This window comes from Tinamus guttatus, unplaced genomic scaffold (assembly GCF_059628265.1).
Source record: "Tinamus guttatus ecotype Peru unplaced genomic scaffold, ASM5962826v1 Tinamus_guttatus_pri_ptg000284l, whole genome shotgun sequence".
NCBI classification, from domain to species: Eukaryota; Metazoa; Chordata; class Aves; order Tinamiformes; family Tinamidae; genus Tinamus; species Tinamus guttatus.
The window spans coordinates 67,835-85,332 of record NW_028288818.1 but is presented as its reverse complement, the minus strand read 5'-3'; the positions used below and the strand labels follow the sequence as shown (position 1 = coordinate 85,332).

The following is a 17,498-nucleotide window of genomic DNA, read 5'->3' as shown; positions in this document are numbered from 1 at the left end:
CCCGCCTCCTTAGCTATGTGCAGAACAGTGCCAGTTGAACTGCAGCTGGCCGTGTGTGTAGCGCAGAAGCACAAGTTGCACCTGCGCTCTGAGCGCTCTAAAGGACACGGCTGCTTCCTGCATCTCCCGGCAAGAAGCTGGCAAGAAGGGCCGGGAGCAGCCTTTGCTCGGCTCTGAGCAGCCCGGCAGCTGCTTGGTGCAGGAGGCGCCTCTGCAGGGGATTACTGGATTACCACAGGGGCTGGCAGAGCACAGCTGGGTCAAAATTCAAGACCTGCGCTCCTCTGTGCTGGCCCTGAGAGCCCCAGGACACCGGAGGGCACCGGGAAGCAGCGCGGGCTGCGGCCCGGGCTAGTTGGGCGCATCTAGTGCCAGCCGTGGCCTGCGGTGGGGCTGCCGCTTCCCGCGGTGCCGAGGAGCGCGGGCACCACGGAGCGCGGCCGCGCGGCCCCCCCGCCCCTCCCCGTGGCCCGCGTTGCTAGGCGGCGCTTTCCCAGGAAGCCCCGCTCGCTCGGCACCGCCCCCTTTGTTTGCATAGCCACTCCCACCAGCCGCGGCGCCGATGGGCGGGGTCGGCAGCGCGCGGTCTCCACGGCAACGGCGCGGACGCCTCGTAGCTTGCGCGGCGCAGGCGCCATGTTGTCGGACGAGCGGCAGGAGGCGGATCTGCAGAGCTTCCTGCGCCGCGTCGACGAGCTGGGTACGAGCGCGGGAGCCGCTGCCTCCGCGGGCGGCCAGGGGAGAGCTGGGGCGCAGGCTGCGGAGCAGGGCGGCGGGTCGGCCCGCCGGGAGCCGCTGCTTGCGGCCGTGGGAGCCTTCTGCCAGTGCGGGAGGCACGGAGCGCTCCCACGAGCAGGAATGGGCTTGTCAGGGAAGACTTCCCCTTACGTGTGCTCTCCTGGGCATCGCTGGCTGCAGGCGCGGGCATCTGGCAAGGCAGAAGGGAGTTCCACCTTCTCCCAGGGCCACCCGAGTTCACACGTGTGTGTGTGTCTGTTTTTTTGCCCGTTTTCTAGCCGATTTACTTGAAGGCTTCAAGTCCACAGATCCACCTGTCCAGGAGAAAGCCCTTGCTGAGACAGAGGAGAGGCTCCGTGACAACGAGGCCAGCCCAGAGGAAGAATGCAGGACAAAAGTGAACAGGACGGTGATCAACACACGGGCCCCCGTAAGGCTCAGCTGTTCCCTTGTGATTTAAATTGTGCGTGCTTGAAATCTCTTAAACGGTGTGAAATCTTGCAACTTGCCATGGTGGAGCAAGCTTGGAGAGAGGCATGCACGTGCACTAGAGCAGGACTCGGTTTTCCTGGCTAGCAGCCCTGCGGAAGGTAGCCGATGTTGTCTTCTATTTTTGCCTTAAAGCTACTATGAGCACAGAGTATTCCCCTTGGATTTCTCCAAGTTGGAAGCAAGTGTTCAGGTGCCACAACACCAGGCTTCTCCTTGCATGCCAGGGAGACTAGAGCAAAACTAGATGAAGGCATAAGAGACCTTTTATCACTTTCACTAGACACTGATGCAGACAGTAGGGCCTGCACCTCCATGACTTGGTGCAGTGAAGGTAAAAATAGAAACTTTCTGGATTTTCAAAGAAGGTCCTTTAGCTATAATGAAGTTCTTCAGATCCTTTGTTAAAGTATCAGTTTGGCATTCTCAATGTGTTGCAATGCCTGTGACTGAACCGAAGCAAATGCTCCTTTGCTGCTGTCAGTTTTATTAAATATGCGTACATGCTTGCACTTTGCTTTTATTTATTTTTTAGGACATGAAAAATACGGAGACGGTGGGTTCAGGTAGGACAGTGTTCTCTCTATTATCTAGTTGCTCTTGATTCTTGTTTTAGCTGAGTTAGGGTGAGGGTGGCTCTTGCCTCATGCAAGGCCTAAGCTCCCTCCCACTGCAATCAAAGGTGCTTTTTTTCCCTCCTATTGAGTGTTCGGTCAGTTTAAGTAACACATGTAGGAATCTCATAATTAGGCAGCTTCTTGCCAAAGTTCGGCCTTTATGTGTCATAGCTGCTATTTCACTTTCCTATTTGATCCCGGATTGTTGAAATGCCTTTTTACAACTTTGTGGAGAAATGACCAAGAAATGGCCCTCAAAATTACTTTTGTCTCATCTGCAAGTTGATTTTAATTGGTGTGGTTTTTTTTTTCCTTTGTTTTTGACTCATATTTCCCTTATTCTTCTGGCTCAAAGATGGCTTTCTGGCAGCTTTGGAAAAGGATGCAAGAGAGCGTGCGAAACGAAGAAAGAGAAATGAACATTTAGCAAATGGTAATTGCCCACTTTTAGCTAATGCTTTGAGGAACTTTCCAGAAGGAAATGGATGACTGCAAAGGTGGCTGTGCCACGCTGAACGCTGTTCTTGTGCAAAGTGCAGTAATCTGGTATTTGAGATCAATAATTTTTCTGCACAAGCTGACACAAGGTTATATAACTTCATCTGCTTGTTGCAGCCCAGTTTTCTCCTTGTTGTTCTCCTCACAGTAAGCTTTTGGGCTGCAGAGAGAGAGTATTAGTATTCAAAAAGCGGACTAAGCAAAGAAAAGGCAAATGCTCAGAGTTTCCATTTTAATGGAGGGACAGAGGCTGTGTTTGCACAGTAGCTCAGTAGCCTCTTATAAACTAGGACTGATGAGAGCTGTCAAGGAGTTGAGATTGATGCAGTGGGAGGATATGGGCTGTTCTTGTTCAGACACCATTTTGAAACAAATGTGATTTTTTGGAATGTGTGTGTTTGGTAGCTCTGAAGGAGAAAGGAAATGATGCCTTCAGGAGAGGAGACTATGTCACAGCCGTTCAGAAATACACGGAAGGCTTAGAAAAACTGAAGGACAAGCAGCAGCTTTACACTAACAGAGCACAGGTCAGTATGTGGAAGTGAACCACCAATATACTGCTTGCTTTCAGGGTGGTGTTGCCAAGATAGAACACAAGGGTCTTTGAAGTGCAAGTATTTCAGCAAAAGCATTGCACAACAACATCCCGTGTACCTTTAAAAGCTAGTAATACCTTCCGAGACAATGCAGGGGTGTCGGAAAGGTAAAAGTTCAGGGAAATTGGAGGGGACTGCCACATACAAGTTGGTTTACTGGCATTACAGATCTAAGTTTTTGCCAAGGTGGCTCATTTACCATCTTTTTCCTAATATTAATGCACGAGTTGCACAAAGATCATTAGAGATGTACATTACCTCCTTTCTGTCCAATGTCTTTGAATTCCAGAAAGCTTTTCCTGCTTTGACTGGTCCTTGTGTTCAAGATATATTCAAGCCTTCTCCCTTTTTGATTGTTGCATGGGTCAATCCCTTCTCCCTCCACAGGAGTAAAAATTGTCTTGTCTATAGTTTTTTGAAGTATGCTACGCTTTCTTTAAATTGTCATTTTTATAATTGTAGAGTGATAATGCTTGTTTTATGCTCTCTACTTGTCTAGTCTAATCCATAATATAAGTTGGACAAATACCTGAGGGAACAATGTGAAGAGGATGGGGCCAAACTCTTCTCGGTAGTGGCCAGTGACAGGACAAGGGGTAATGGGTACAAGTTGAAACACAGGCAGTTCCACCTCCATGTGAGGAAGAACTTCTTTGCTATGAGGGTGCCAGAGCCCTGGAACAGGCTGCCCAGAGAGGCTGTGGAGGCTTCTTCTCTGGACATCTTCCAAACCCACCTGGATGCCACCCTGTGCCCCTGCTCTGGGTGTCCCCGCTGGAGCAGGGCTTGGACTGGGTGATCCCTAGAGGTCCCTTCCACCCTCAGCCATCCCGTGATTCTGTGATAAATGTATGCTGCCTTTTCCTTTTTTTTGTTGTAAGTCTAAATGACACAGCTATAGTGAGATGGAAGAAAGCTGCAGTAATCAGTGATAATTATCCTGAAAAAGTCCACGTGTGCACATCAACAGGCTAATTTTTAGTATGTCTACACAATTAGGGGAAGACATGCCAAATAGGCCAGCTTTTCTACCTGGACTCTCCTGGCTTTTAATTTCAGGCCTACCTGAAGATGCATGAATATGAAAAAGCCATTGGTGATTGCAATTGGGCTTTAAAGGTAATTACAGGCTACTGTCCTTTGTGATCAGGTCAAGTGTCCCCTTACAGATCTACGAACCTGTTCATGTCAAGGTAATGGCAGACTTTTACGCTCACACGTCTAGGTGCTACCTAAGAGCATGAGAGCTTGCTTGAATTACTCGAGGCAGTTTTCTGGGAAGGATGTTAGTACCAGCTGATTTCAGCCTTTGAAGTAGAGCAAGCCAGTATTGGTTGCGCAGAGAGCAGAGAGAAGTTAATGCCTGGAAGCAATATTCAGTGTGTAAACATTAGATGTCTCTAGTAGCTGGTATGAATATACCTTTCAGTGCTTACCATTGCTTTTGGGCAGTTATATCTGTCAGCAGAAATCTGGAGGGGAAAAACTTTGCCTGTGTCATGATGTGTAGCATTTGCTTTTTGTTGTTTTGCTGATTTTTGTGTGTTTGCAGTGTGATGAAAAATACATTAAAGCCTATTTTCTGATGGGGAAAGCTCACCTGGCACTGAAGCACTTCCATGAAGTAAGCTGCCTATGTCTTATCACCATACGGCCATGTTTTGTTTTGCTGTTGACATAATGTGGACAAGAGGAACAAATGTGTGATTCCCTGCAAGATACTTTACTAAATTAGTAACAAATTTAACGCGTAGTGCAACCCCCGCTTAGCTTAAAATCTTGAAGTGTCTGAAGAGAGCAGGCAAGATCAAAAGCATTTCAGAAATGATAAAGTAGTTGTAGAAGATGAACCAAAGAAATCTACCTTAGAGTTCCTAGCAGCTCAGGTTGAGAAGGTTTTTGCTTGTCTTAAACTTTTGTGATTAATTTAGTGGTGAACATACCAGCAAGACATGCAAATGAAATCCTTGTTGATATTTACAGTTGCTTCAATTTTAATGTTATTCCGTATCAACTATTTTACCACTAGCAACTTGGCTTGTTTTGCTCGTACTAGAGTATTCCTGAGTTTGCAATTCAGCTTTTCCTTTTCATTTAAAATAGCATGCCTAAGTGTTGACTTATTTGTGCTTTCAATTGCGACAGTTTTGGCTTGTTACTAATTTTTTTACACTTAACAGTACTGTGGTCGAAAAACTGTTCAACTTAAAGTTGAACGGGTATCTCAGATTTCATCTTAAATTAAGAGTCTGTTCCTTTTCTGTTAAGTCCAGGCAATGCTATCAGAAGATCTTAGACATTGACCCACAAAAGAAAAGCCTGTTTAAAGGTAAGAAATATAAGCTCAACTGAGGAAAATAGAAGATAAATTCAAACCTGCTCTCCAGCTTCTCACAACTTTTCATGGAATCTTTTCGTGTGGCCTTTGTGTACAAGTGTTGCTTGCGTTTAAGCCCTGGGCTCGACTCTGTACAGCCATCGGTCACTGTTGAAAGCAGAGTGTTCCCTCTGTCATGGAGCCAGTTTCATTTTTGCCTTGAAACTTTCCTGTGTTGGAATAGCCAGTCTAACTCTCTTAACTTTCCTCTCATTTTCTAGATTGCATGAATGAAGTGAACTTGGAGGAAAAAAGAATGAATGAGGAAGAGAGAGCTTTGAAGGAATTTCAGTCGGGCAAATTTACAGCTTTGTCAATAAAAGAATTGCTGAAGAAACTTGATAAGCCTGACCAGAACATCCTCTACTATTCGGGAGGGATCAGAGTTTTGACAGAAGCCATGAAAGACTGTAAGTAGTTGATGCCAAGTTTGTTAGGGGAGTTGAAATCCGAGTGGGCAGACCTTATTAAGAAAACTGGAATAGACTTTGAAGGAACAGGAAAACTGTACCCTCTGTTTGAAAAACAGGAATCAGCAATATGTTTGTTTCAAAGGATTTAGTCAGCAGATCTATTTTGGTACCTAGTTTGGAAGTGTAGCTGAGCTCTTAAGACCTCTCGGGTCTTGGAACATGAGAGTCATTTTGCAGGTGGTCAGCTTATTTGAAATGTCTGTAATCGTTGGTTAGAACACATTGATTTGCAAGGCCAGTCTCGTGTATGCATCTTCCTATGAAGCCTTGAACATTGTCAGTCGCTCTGCATAGCACCCATCATGAATTAGCACAGTCTGCAGCTTCAAAGCTGCTTCTATTTCAATTAGTGTTGAAAGGATTTTTCCTCCTTCCAAGATGCAGCCCCCTTCTGCCCTGCTCCAAACTGTCGATGCAGTGACCTTATTTAATACTGTATTGCAGAAGAGCAGGAATCTGCCTTCACTGTGCTGCATCAGTCAGATGGAACACAGGGCTGGTTTTATCTGTGTGTTTTTTCTTTTTTTTTCTTCTTTTTTTTTAAGGCACGGAGCAAACTTTATTCAGAACAAACGATGGATTCAGTATCATCAATGACAACAAGGTCATAAGACGGTAAGTGCTCTCCAAAGGAGAACAGTAGGATGCTCCAGCATGAGGAAATGACAAGAGATTTGCAGGAAACGTTATCACCATTCAGATGGGGTTACTGGAAGATAATGTAACAACAGATTGTAATGTCTGAATAGACTGACTCCTGTCTGACCTTTAGACAAATAGTGCTATCTTGGCTGCCGTGGACAAAATTGATGGATTTTTGCTTCCGTCTCTGCACTCTCCCGTTTCTGCACTCCATCTCTACTAGTGAGAGCGCGTTTGTTAACCTCTTGTCAAAGACCATCTCAAGTGAAAACGTAGATGCTTTGAGCATATCTGGCTAGACTCCCTGCTCCTGCAGATTGACAGAGGTAACTCTCTGGCCTCCTAGCTAGTAAGCTAATCCTAAAAAGAATTTAAGCTATAATTAAGAGCAGGATCACTTGGGGGATCTGGCTTCTGCCTTTTATAATGGCTGCTTAGAAAAGACATGTTGTTCTTTTTTAATAATCATGAAACAAATCTGACAAATAGCTATCTAAATAGCCCTCTAAACTGACTTAGATGCGCTCTGTTCTCACAGTGGTTTTGAGTCAGGGAATGGAAACGAGAGCTGTGCAAAAGATGCGATTTGAAATTTTTGCACAACTGAGCTGGTTCAGAACATGATGTGCTTAAAGCGCTCTTGCAGGTTCCACAGTTTGCTTTTTCTAATAGCTAGCATTTCTGACTTAGGGGCTTCTCTGCAGAGAGGAAGACTACTGCTGAAGCGGATCTGTCCATTTCTCTTCTCTGCCTCTGGCAAGCTGTCTGCGCTGGGAATGGTAAAACTAATCAATGCTAATCATTGTTAGTGCTCTGTTAGTATGGCTCTTGCTGTGTCTGAAATCGTTTTGTAGGAATATCACTTCTGCAGAGCGCTTGGGTGGAGGCCATACTATAAACCAAGTTTTACAGGTCGAGTGCAAGTATTGCAGGTGCACTTTAGCAGCACCCACAATGGCTGTTACATCCATCAGAACATGACATTTCCAGTCTGTTTCAGCAGGCATTTTAGGACTGTTTAAAGAGTGGGAAGCAAGTTAGGGCGTTATTGTTTGCAGGTAGTTATTTCTTTTTCTTACAAGTTCTACCAATGAAAAGCAGATATGCGTAGAAATGCCATAGGAAAGGGGGAGGTTGATATCTTTTGGCAACCAGGGACCTAGCAGTCCCTGTAAAGTAGTCTGTGCCTCCAGTTCTAGAAAGTTTGCAGATGCATGCTGCCCAAGAAGCTAGCATATTAGGTAGTGAGTAGAAATTTAAACATCTAAATGTATTAAAGCAATGGAGCTGAGAAGAGTGGCGGGTGTTCTAGCTTGTAGTTGCTCTGTAGGACTGTGTCATGGAGTGTAGGATATTAAACCTTTTAGATCTGCCCCTAGGGAGAAACAGAGAAAGAGGACATGAGTTCTGTTGTGCAAGACTGATCATGATTTCTCTTTTTTTTATATATATAGAAGAAAATCAGCGTCTTCTGTTAACTCACCCTGATATGAATGTACAACTGTCCAAATTGCTTTCTTCTGGGGTACCAGAGATCCAAAAGGAGACCTTGGCGCTGATCTCCCTCTACTCTGAGACTGAGAATGGGAGGAGACTGTTGGTCAGACACCAGGACCTAAGCAGGTAATAAATGCTAACAGCAGTTCCGAAAAAAACTCCATTTTCCCTGCAATCCCAGAGCTTCAAACTCACTTTGCTAGCACCATGCTGAGCAGTAAATAGCTGGCAAGCTTTCTGAAAATTTGTAGGAACCCACTAACTTTGACTTCTGAGTGGTAGGCCTGCTTTAGCAAAAATTCTACAGGAATGGAGCAGCAGAGGTAAGAAGTTAACTATGCGGGGACACCTAATGTGGTCAGCTTTGTGCCTGAACATGTTTGTGAAGCTAGGTGGAAAGGGCTTATTCTCAGAGATGTATAGGTAACTTTGTGGCATAGTTACTTTTCTAAAACAGCAAGGGTGTTTGTGTAGTACTCCAGCACGACCTTACCTTGGAGTTTCAAGCTGCTGCACTCTCGTCCTCTGACAGCTGACGTTTCTGATTGTTCTCGGTGCTGCAGTGACTCACTAAGGGGAGCAAGAAACGAGTCCGTCACCTGTGTATTATTGTCCTGTTATTTCCTTCTACAGTTTCTCAGAGGAGAAAATCTAATATACTTGTTTGTATTAAGTGGTTTAAAGTAACTGATGAACAGGAAGGAATCTCCAGCAGATGTATGTGCTTTAGTGTACCACATTAATTCCAAGACCCTTTTCCTCAAAGGGAGAGTTAAGAAATGCGCCATGGGTGAAAGCAAGTTTAGTAACGGCAGATGATCATGCTGTGGCTTGAAATGTCAAGAGCCTGAAAAAAAAAATCTTCTGTCAGCTTATGAAAAAGATTCCAAGACTAATTGCTAGAGGAGTGAGGATGTTCAGAAGTTGCAGGTATTGAGCTTCTTAGCTGTCGGTCTTTTTACCAAAAAGGGAGGAGACTGTAGGTTTTCTTTCTGAACTGCGCTCTGTAGGAGGATGGCAGGGAAGAATTTCAGCTCAGCAGAGCAGCCTGTGGGACACCAGGTATCCAAATCTTGCAAATTCTGTGCAGCTCTACACCATACAGCAGCAGGTACTCTTCCAAGAGCTGAAAAGGTGGCTGGTACGCAGCTCTTTCTGTTTTAGCAGTAGGCGAAGTTTCCATTGCTGCTTGGGGAGGTTAACCTCTAGCAAGACTGAGTTTGCTCAGTCTGTTCTTTAGCCCCTCGGCTAAAGCCCCTCAAGCTCTGACCTTGCATGTGTTTATAACGTGTTGAAAGCCAAGTGCTGGGCTGGTTGTGTCCTCTGTCCTGCTGGTGTTTTCTGCTTACCTTTCCTTTGGAAGCTTACCAGCAGCCAAGCAGCTCTGCTTCAAACATCTTGGGAAGCTTGCATGCTGCTGAAATGTTTTAACAGTGGTGGATATTGGTGCATCCCCTAAAATGAGTGCAATTGTACAAGGAAGTACAATTTTACAAGAGAAATGTAGTGGCAAGACCTTGCTGCAGTTGCAATTAGGTGATGGAACGTGTTTGGAGGATCCATTATGTGCAACTTGGCTGAAATCCTGCTCAACTCAAGGGGTTTAAGATCAGAAGTAAAAATGCAATGGTGTGTTTCGAATGCTATTCTGATCCTTATTTAAACCCAAGCTGACAAATGGGTCTGTTTTCAATAACAGGTGGTTGCAGATTTTGATGATGTTTATCAACAGCACTGATGGCAGGGCTAGCCAGGCTGTGAATGTCCTGGCTGATCTAACCAAAGAGGAAAGGTAAGTCACATTTCATCGTTTATTTCTAGCAAGTTGTGCTTTGAAACATACTAAATGACATTCACTGTTTCTAAGGGCAAATTGCAGAGCTGTACACTGAATGCTCTTTTGTCCCGTAGACAAAGAGCCACTTTCCATGTGTGCTAGTAGATAAAATGCTTTGCAAATGAAAGGATTTTTGTATCTTGTAGTCCTCCTGAAACAAAGGTATATTTTTATGGCTGATACCAAGTTATGCCATCAGGCTTGCCTACGTTTGAGTGAGAACAAATATGACATTCTTTACATCATAAGAAAGTCCTTATTCATACCTAAAGAGGATATCAAGAAAACAATATATTTGCTTATTGAAAATATGCTTGCTGCTTTAAACCTCTCAAGCTAGGACTTAGTACCTTTCTGTATCCAGATGGTTTGCAAGCAGTGAAGTTGTTTACCTTGTCTTTTCTTGCTGTGGTGTTGGCTTAATTGACTTTGTTTTTTGCCTAAAGATATAAGTGTTTGAATATTGCTTTCTTCATCCTCAACAGTTTCAAAATCCAGTGTCGCATCGAGTTTTCCACAGCTGTTTTACCTTTATTCAGCCAGTTGCTGGTATGAAAGATCTCAGTTCCTGTATTTCTTAACTTTTGTGTTCTCTCTCTCCCAACCCTTAGTTTCACAACCAGTTGCTTATCGTCTTTTGTGGTAGACCCACACGAGGTATCCTGTTTCATCTAGTGCTGTAGGTTCAAGAAATCCAGTTATGCCAATAGACCTTCCTCAGGATTTTTTTTTCGGTCCCCTGCATTTAGTGCTGGCTTATACCCAGTGCTAGCTTTAGAAACAGTAAAAACTCTGGACTATGGTGCAGAGTCTCACCAATAATTTGTCAGGCCAGGATTTTACCCCTTTAACTTTAGACTATTTTTGTGACTTTAATGCACTGTCACTAACTGGCTGCAACTCGGAGAGTGATTTTTGCTAATCCGGGGGCTAAAAGATGACATTAGGTCAGAGACGAAATAAGCTTAGTGGTCAGGTCCCTTCACTGTCCATCATGTATTTGCCTGACAAACTTGTTTCCCACTCGTTCAAAAAAACCTGTCTTCAGGCAGAGGGGAGAAGATCCAGAACACGGGTTCTGTTGCAGAAGGGGTTTTTCAAAATGGGCTCACAGGTTTCTAGTTGTAGAAACTAAGGAAACTTGCAAACTTTGGACAGTTGGGTTTGAATGCAGTTAAGAATGATTCTGGCGTCCCGATTTCTGTTGCCAGAAGAGTAGGAATGCCTGTTTGTAGTCTTGTCGTTTCTTCTTACAACTGCTCTTCTCTTTTTAAGATCTCTGCCAAGCTGGTGAACGGGACAGCCCTTGCTCATTGTATTGGCATCATGGGGGATCTGTGCACAGACGGAGTTGTGCGAAAGAAGATGGCTGACTGTCAAGAGTGCTGGCAGGCCTGCTTAAAGCTCATGGTAAAGAGACTTGGTTGTACCTCAGAAACTGTTTTCGGACTCGCATCTTATGGAAATGACAGTTCTGTGTTTCTGCCTCCCTCTCAAGGCTCAACATATCCCTCAGTTATGACAGATGGATAAAGGCCCGAGTTGTATGTTGCTCACGTGAGTTGGGTTGGTAGGTGGAGGAGGAGTGAGTTCACATCAGTGGTGGTACTCAGAGTAAGGATGCAGTGTGAGCTCTGTCCTTAGCATATGAAGAATTCAGCATGGGAAAAGATTTTCTAGATTGTCTAAATAGCAGATGTCTCAGTTGGAGTGTTCTGCTTTAGACACCCAAGTCAGCCGTAAGAACAAACCTGTATGGAAGGGGCACCATCACCTCAGGTGTTCATAGGACTTTTTCTTACAGTAGGCAAGCACACATGTTGGGAAATACATCCTGGATTTTTGGGCTGTGTGTACTCTTCTCTCCTCTGTGTATAGGACGAATGTCTTCCTGGTGGCAGTACCCCTGAATACCAGGAGTGCTTGTTTGCAGTGCTGGGCCTCATGATGAACTTACTGCTTGAATTGAGTGCAGCAATCCAGGTAAACAAGATGTGTGAATGCTCCTGGGTAGCCTTCTTGCTTTCGTTACTTCACTAGAGATGTAGAATTGCTCAGGCACTTACAGCTTCTGCCTCCCTTGCTACTGGAAGTGGGCCTGGTGCAAAGTGTCATACTGGAACACTCGGATAAAGACGAGGCTGATGGAGGGGCGATGACGATGCAGTATCGTGAGCCTTGCAGTCGGCACGGTGTGGAGAGAGTTCGGCAATGTTATAGGGATTTAGTCCTGTGTTATGCAGATTTAGTCCTATTTCATCTTAAACGTGGTGAGGAACTTCAAGGCTCCCAACATGAGGTGTAACTGTGTTCACTTTTTAGGAACTTCTCTTGGTGTTCAAGGTGATCGTTAAGAATAGCTGACTGCTTGAGGAATGTAAAGATGCAAGTGAAGAGGGCTTTCGCCGCCATCAGACATACATATATATATGTTAAACAGTGTAAAGTGCATACAATACCTTTCCATAGCACTACAATTATTTTGTTTTGACATCAGTCTCCATTTTTTGCATATGCAGCTGCTTAGCATATTTCAAAACTTTCACAATATCCTATCAAGAAGGTAGATTTTTTTCCTTACGTATGGGTGCCATTGAGTTAGTAACTTACTGCCATGCATGCCTTAAAGTCTCCATTGCATTCTGTCCTGGAGGCTGACTTTTGTCTAGCCCACTTCTGCTCTAATACTTCCCTTGATCAGCTGGACCTGATTTTTCCCCTTTCTTTTTTTCTTTCTAGTGTTTTGCTTTGGACATAAGTGGGAGATGCATGTCTCTCCTCAGCAGTAAGGATGGAAGGATTGTGACAGTAAGTGGATATCAGCAGACTAAAAAGGATGTATTAGCTGACCAGAATGGAATCCTTCAGGGTATACTACTGCCCTGTGCAAGCCCTCGAAGACAAAGAAAAATATGTGCAATTATTATCACTAGAGAAATAATATACTACTACGTCTGCTCATTTCTTGATACAGTGTTTGATATAAGAGGATTCTCCATGTTCTGTTGAAATTTATTTATATAAATTCTTAAAAATCATTTCATCTTTAAGACGGTTTTCATTATAAAAGTCTCTGAAAGTTTTATCTTTCAGACGCAATCTAGACGCAAAAGAACAAGAGCCATTTGAGTGTTTAACAGCTATGTGGGTTTTTTTGTTTGTTTTTTACAATTATTGCATCTCATTCCTAGGAGGTTGTACTTCTGTTAATGTGTGTACAGTTTGCACAGGCAGTCCTCCAAGGCAGGTTGATGGGAGTAGATGTGGTCTGAGAAAGGAGTAGTGCTATTGCCTCTAGCTGTACTTAAATGAACAGTTCTGATGTGTTTTTCTTGCATCTTCTTTGACTTGGTATACCAGCAGCACTGGGCTAGATTCTCCAGTGAATTTGTTTCTGACTACAGCTTACCTGAGCCTTTAGGTGCAGACTTCAGTCTCTGGTTAGAAAGAGCAGTGTCCTAAAGATACTATGTTCACTGTGTTTCTGTAAATTTTTCTTATCGCTTTATCTGCTGCAAAAGGAAATTAACTGGAGAACTCCTAGTGAAGTTGTCTGGACAAATAAATATAACCTTCTCCTTTCTTTCTCTTAACAAGAGAGCCCTTGGAGTGCTAAGTCGCGTCTTGCCAGCATCCTCCTCGGCAGTAGAAGAAGTAGTGAAAGGAGGCATGGTGAAGAAAATGATCAAAATCTTGAAAGTAAATTAACAAATTATTATTATTATTATTATTATTATTCTACTTCTCTAATCCCCCAAGAAAGCCAGCCTGAGTTCTACATATGTTTAGCCCCCTATCCCAAGGAAAGAGACTGGGTTGGGCTGGGTGCCTGTGTACGTCGCGTTGTCCGTGCTCTAAAATACAATTTTAAGGAATTATGTGGACAGGCAGCCAGGAAGGGAATTGTGGTTGTCTTAGTTCTCAGAGAAAGGCATCAAAGAACCGTGATACTACCATTTTGGTACCTGTCTGCTGTCCTATTTTTTTTCTAGTTTTTTTCCATGTGAGCCAGACGGCTGTGCCCATGCACACAGCTCCACTGAGGAGGCCTCTAAATTCAGAATCCGCTCTTATGGATCGAGTTGCAGGATTAGAGCCCAAGACTGAGGTAGTCTAATTCAGACTGCTGAAAGGCAGTGGAGCTCTCTTCACTGAATTATCAGGGAGTGTTGAATCAGGACAAGGTGTAATTTGTCTCTAAATTTAGCTATACCTTAATCCATAAAACTTTTTCTCTGTATCTGTATCAAGCCAAATGCATCTACATCAGCCTATGATGCAGATAGAATCGGCACAGAAGTCTATAGCACCCAGCCCAGCACTTGTAGCTTGCACGAATCAGAGGAGTTAGTTTGAAAGGAAGTCAGGTCTAGAGCATCAGCGAATTATTTATGTAATGCTGATGGGAAAGATGTCCCTGTCTCATTTTCAGCCTGAGTTCTGAGATAGTACTGTATGTTCTCTTCCTATATGGCCGAAGTTTGTTCTTTCAGATATGGGCGTTAAACTCCAGTGGGCTTAATTACCTGATGACAGCTTAAATTTCTCCTTTCAAAGTTTTTTTCCCCCCACTTTTTTTTTCGGTTTTATACACTGCAGTATCAGCTTCATATCTAATACAAGCAAAGGGGTTTTTTGGTTTTGTTTTGTTTTGTTTTTAACTCTGCCCTTTACTGTGTAGTAAATCTAGTAAATCTGTTACTTCAGTAGTCTTATTCTTTTATCAGTTATTGATATTTGAGAATACTACTCTGTCAATTTGCAAAGCCCACTTACTCTTGTGGGTGTCCCATTAAAGGGCAGGTTATTATAGCATGAAGGTCTGAGTCGCTGAAGGTCTGCATCTGTGCACAGTCCTGAGCTAACATATGTAAAGAGATGGCGAGCCGGGATGTGTACTCTGTCAAGGTCTTAATTTGGTATTTGAGCTTGGGCATAATACCTAAATATCTCCATGGTACCTAGGTTATTCTCTGTTCTGAGTAAGTAGGGCTATGAACAGCACATTTTAATGTTGCTTTATTCCAATAACGTCTAGGCTGGTGGACAGATCACATCTAATTATGCTATAAGGACCCTTTCTATCTGCACCAGAAGTAACTGTCAAGCTCAAGAAGAGGTGGTGAAGTCAGATAGAAGTAAGTGTCAAATTCACTCATTAGAGGCTGAATGCAGAAGTGCAATCTAAGCCTCATCTGAGTACTTCTCAAATAACTGAATGTGGTTTTACTCCTGCATGAGTTTAGCCATGTTTTCTGAGCAATGTGCCTTTTTATGTCGTGAAATAGTGCTGAATGAGCCTTGGCTCTGTGTAGATGGAAATATGCACATCAGATAAGGAGCCTGAGTTATAGAGTCTGCTTTACTTGACTAAAATGGCTTGTTGCTGGTGGTGTTTTTTTGGGTTTTTTTTAGGGCATAAATCTGTATATCTGGAAAATACTGTTCGATAATTATAATGGGGTAGGGCCCTATCTCCAGAAGTTAGTGGCATCTGCTTTCCAGTGACCGAGTTTGTTAACAATTGCCTTGAATATATATGTGGAAATTTGTCCTCATAATAAAAGGAAATGGGTATGGAAGAAGAGTAATACCACCGAAGGGGGGTGTCTTTGGGTATTTTGAGTTATTAATATTCTAATTGTGTAGAGTAACACTGTGCAGAGTGCTTTAAAATCTAGGTTAAGTTAGTGCTAAAGTAATTACAGCTAAGAATACTTAAGTTTTGTCTAGATAGCTAAGCGTATCAAGAAACCATCAGCTTGAGCCCCAAGGATTTTAGCTCATTAAAAGCCTCTCAGAAGAACATCTTCCTTTTGTACGTTCCCTGTTAGTGTCATTGTCATCTGTAGATGAAGCTTTCATTTTTACGGATTATCAATGACACTTCACTCTGATTCTTTCCACGAAATCTCACTTTAGGTAAAAAATCACCACTTTTCTCATTTCTTTGCTTTGTAATCTGATCTGCCCCAAGAACAAACTTGTTGCAATGTGCTCTCTTACTTGCCTCATGTGTACTTAAATCCTCTTAATGATACTGTTCCTATTTACACACTTTTGCTTAGTAGACAGGGGAAAGTAATTGCCATCCTGCCCAGTCACATGTGCCTGGCATCCAGGATACTGAAACTATTAGCAGAGTTGAGATAAAGGCAGGAGAAAATGCAAATGCTATATGAGCAGATTTGCAAACATCCAGTGCAGTAACACTCTTTCTCGCAGGGTTTGGCGTGCTGCTGAAGCTCTTGAACTCCGAGAATGAAATTATAGTGGGAAATGCTGCTTTCTGCCTTGGACATTGCCTTGCAGTTCCTGGAGCAGCAACATCCTTACTGAATTCCGACATTGTGATGGTTTTGTTGAAACATGCTGGTGGTGATGCTACCAACACTTCAGTGCAGGAGAATGCAGCAATTGCTCTGGGGAAGCTTTGTACTGCTGAACCAAGGTAATGTAAAACAGACTATTTGTTCTCATGTGCCATCCAGTTGTTACTGAGTGAAACTTCTTGAACTTATATGGGAACCTCTTTAGCACCTGGTGAGGAAAACCTGGGGAACCCAGGGGATCACCTAACACCTAACTTAGTGCACTCAGTTTTAGCCACTCACAGAGCAAGTGGCTACTGGGGAAAGAAATAAATAGCTTTTTAAATAGCTTTTGAAATCTATCACCCTTCCTTCAACTGCAGTTCCCACTTGCAATACTGTTGCCAGTATCCTGCCTTAGATTTCTTTGCTATTTGACTGGCTTAAAATGTTTTCTCAGAAGGTCATTTTGCATTGTTTTGTCACGTTACTTTTTCTGGAAGAATGGAAGGAGGAAGAAGGATGTTATGTTTGAAGGGGTCAGAAATGGGAGCAAAACAAAAGTATTAATGCCAGCAAAGAATGTCTGTGCTGCTGCTTGCCAAGAGTATGCCAAGTCCTAGCTAGAAGCAAACTGTCAATTGTCCATTGAATTGCATTCATGAACCTCCTGAACTACTATACAGAAATCGAGGTGTAAAGCTTATCTTGAAAAGAAATTCGCAATCCGACATGTGCAGCAGAACACTCTTAAGGAATATAAAGGAGGAAATTAACTTTGCTGGTTTAGCTGATCTGAAATAACAGCTGTCTGAACACTTACATTAAGTATTTAGAACTTTCATTTTTGCAGGGAAGAGTAACCTAGAAACTTTCCCATGCTATTTTTGAGGAATTGAAGTGCAACACTAACTATCTCTGACAGTTTGGGCATGGGTTGTAGCAGAGCAATGGAAGCTTAACATTCTTGTTTGGCCAGTCTTGGATCACTTCAGCATCTTATCCTTCCTTTCTGTTTCGATCTTTTTCAGGCATATTTTTCAACTGCGGGAGCTCAATGGAATGGCCATTCTGAACTCCTCTATGAAATATGTGCATAGTGTTTGAAGTCTTCAAACCTTCCTTACATGCTGTTCTCATCACTTGCTGTTGAGTATTGCTTCTTCATTCTTAAAAATTATTCACAGGACTTTCCAATCCCTTTTCCTTTTTTTTGCTGTTTCTCCGTAGAAGCAAATGAAAAAAATCAATATAAATGTAAGTTCATTCCTTCTCTAGACTAATATTTAAAGACACAAGCTTGCATTAGACTGATTTTTGCTGTGATAAGCGAGTCTACCACTTCTTATTGGGAAGTTCCTTGCTGCAAAATCGTAATAAAAGTCAAGCAATGTGAGACCAATGGCTGGTTTAGTCAACTTCT

General features: G+C 43.2%; 1 protein-coding gene across 1 annotated transcript; it reads left to right on the top strand.

The window, feature by feature from the left end:
• Nucleotides 1–600: 600 nt before the first annotated feature.
• TTC12 (tetratricopeptide repeat domain 12) lies at nucleotides 601–17,283 on the top strand. The gene is given in 20 exon segments (XM_088527368.1): nucleotides 601–700; nucleotides 1,017–1,205; nucleotides 2,200–2,277; nucleotides 2,748–2,869; nucleotides 3,998–4,057; nucleotides 4,491–4,562; nucleotides 5,207–5,267; nucleotides 5,537–5,725; nucleotides 6,334–6,403; nucleotides 7,121–7,209; nucleotides 7,885–8,053; nucleotides 9,627–9,719; nucleotides 10,250–10,313; nucleotides 11,040–11,174; nucleotides 11,643–11,747; nucleotides 12,504–12,572; nucleotides 13,362–13,463; nucleotides 14,803–14,902; nucleotides 15,990–16,215; nucleotides 17,107–17,283. Coding segments are annotated over 20 exon segments (2,133 nt in total). The 5' UTR covers nucleotides 601–636; the 3' UTR covers nucleotides 17,183–17,283.
• The last annotated feature ends 215 nt before the right edge of the window (nucleotides 17,284–17,498 follow it).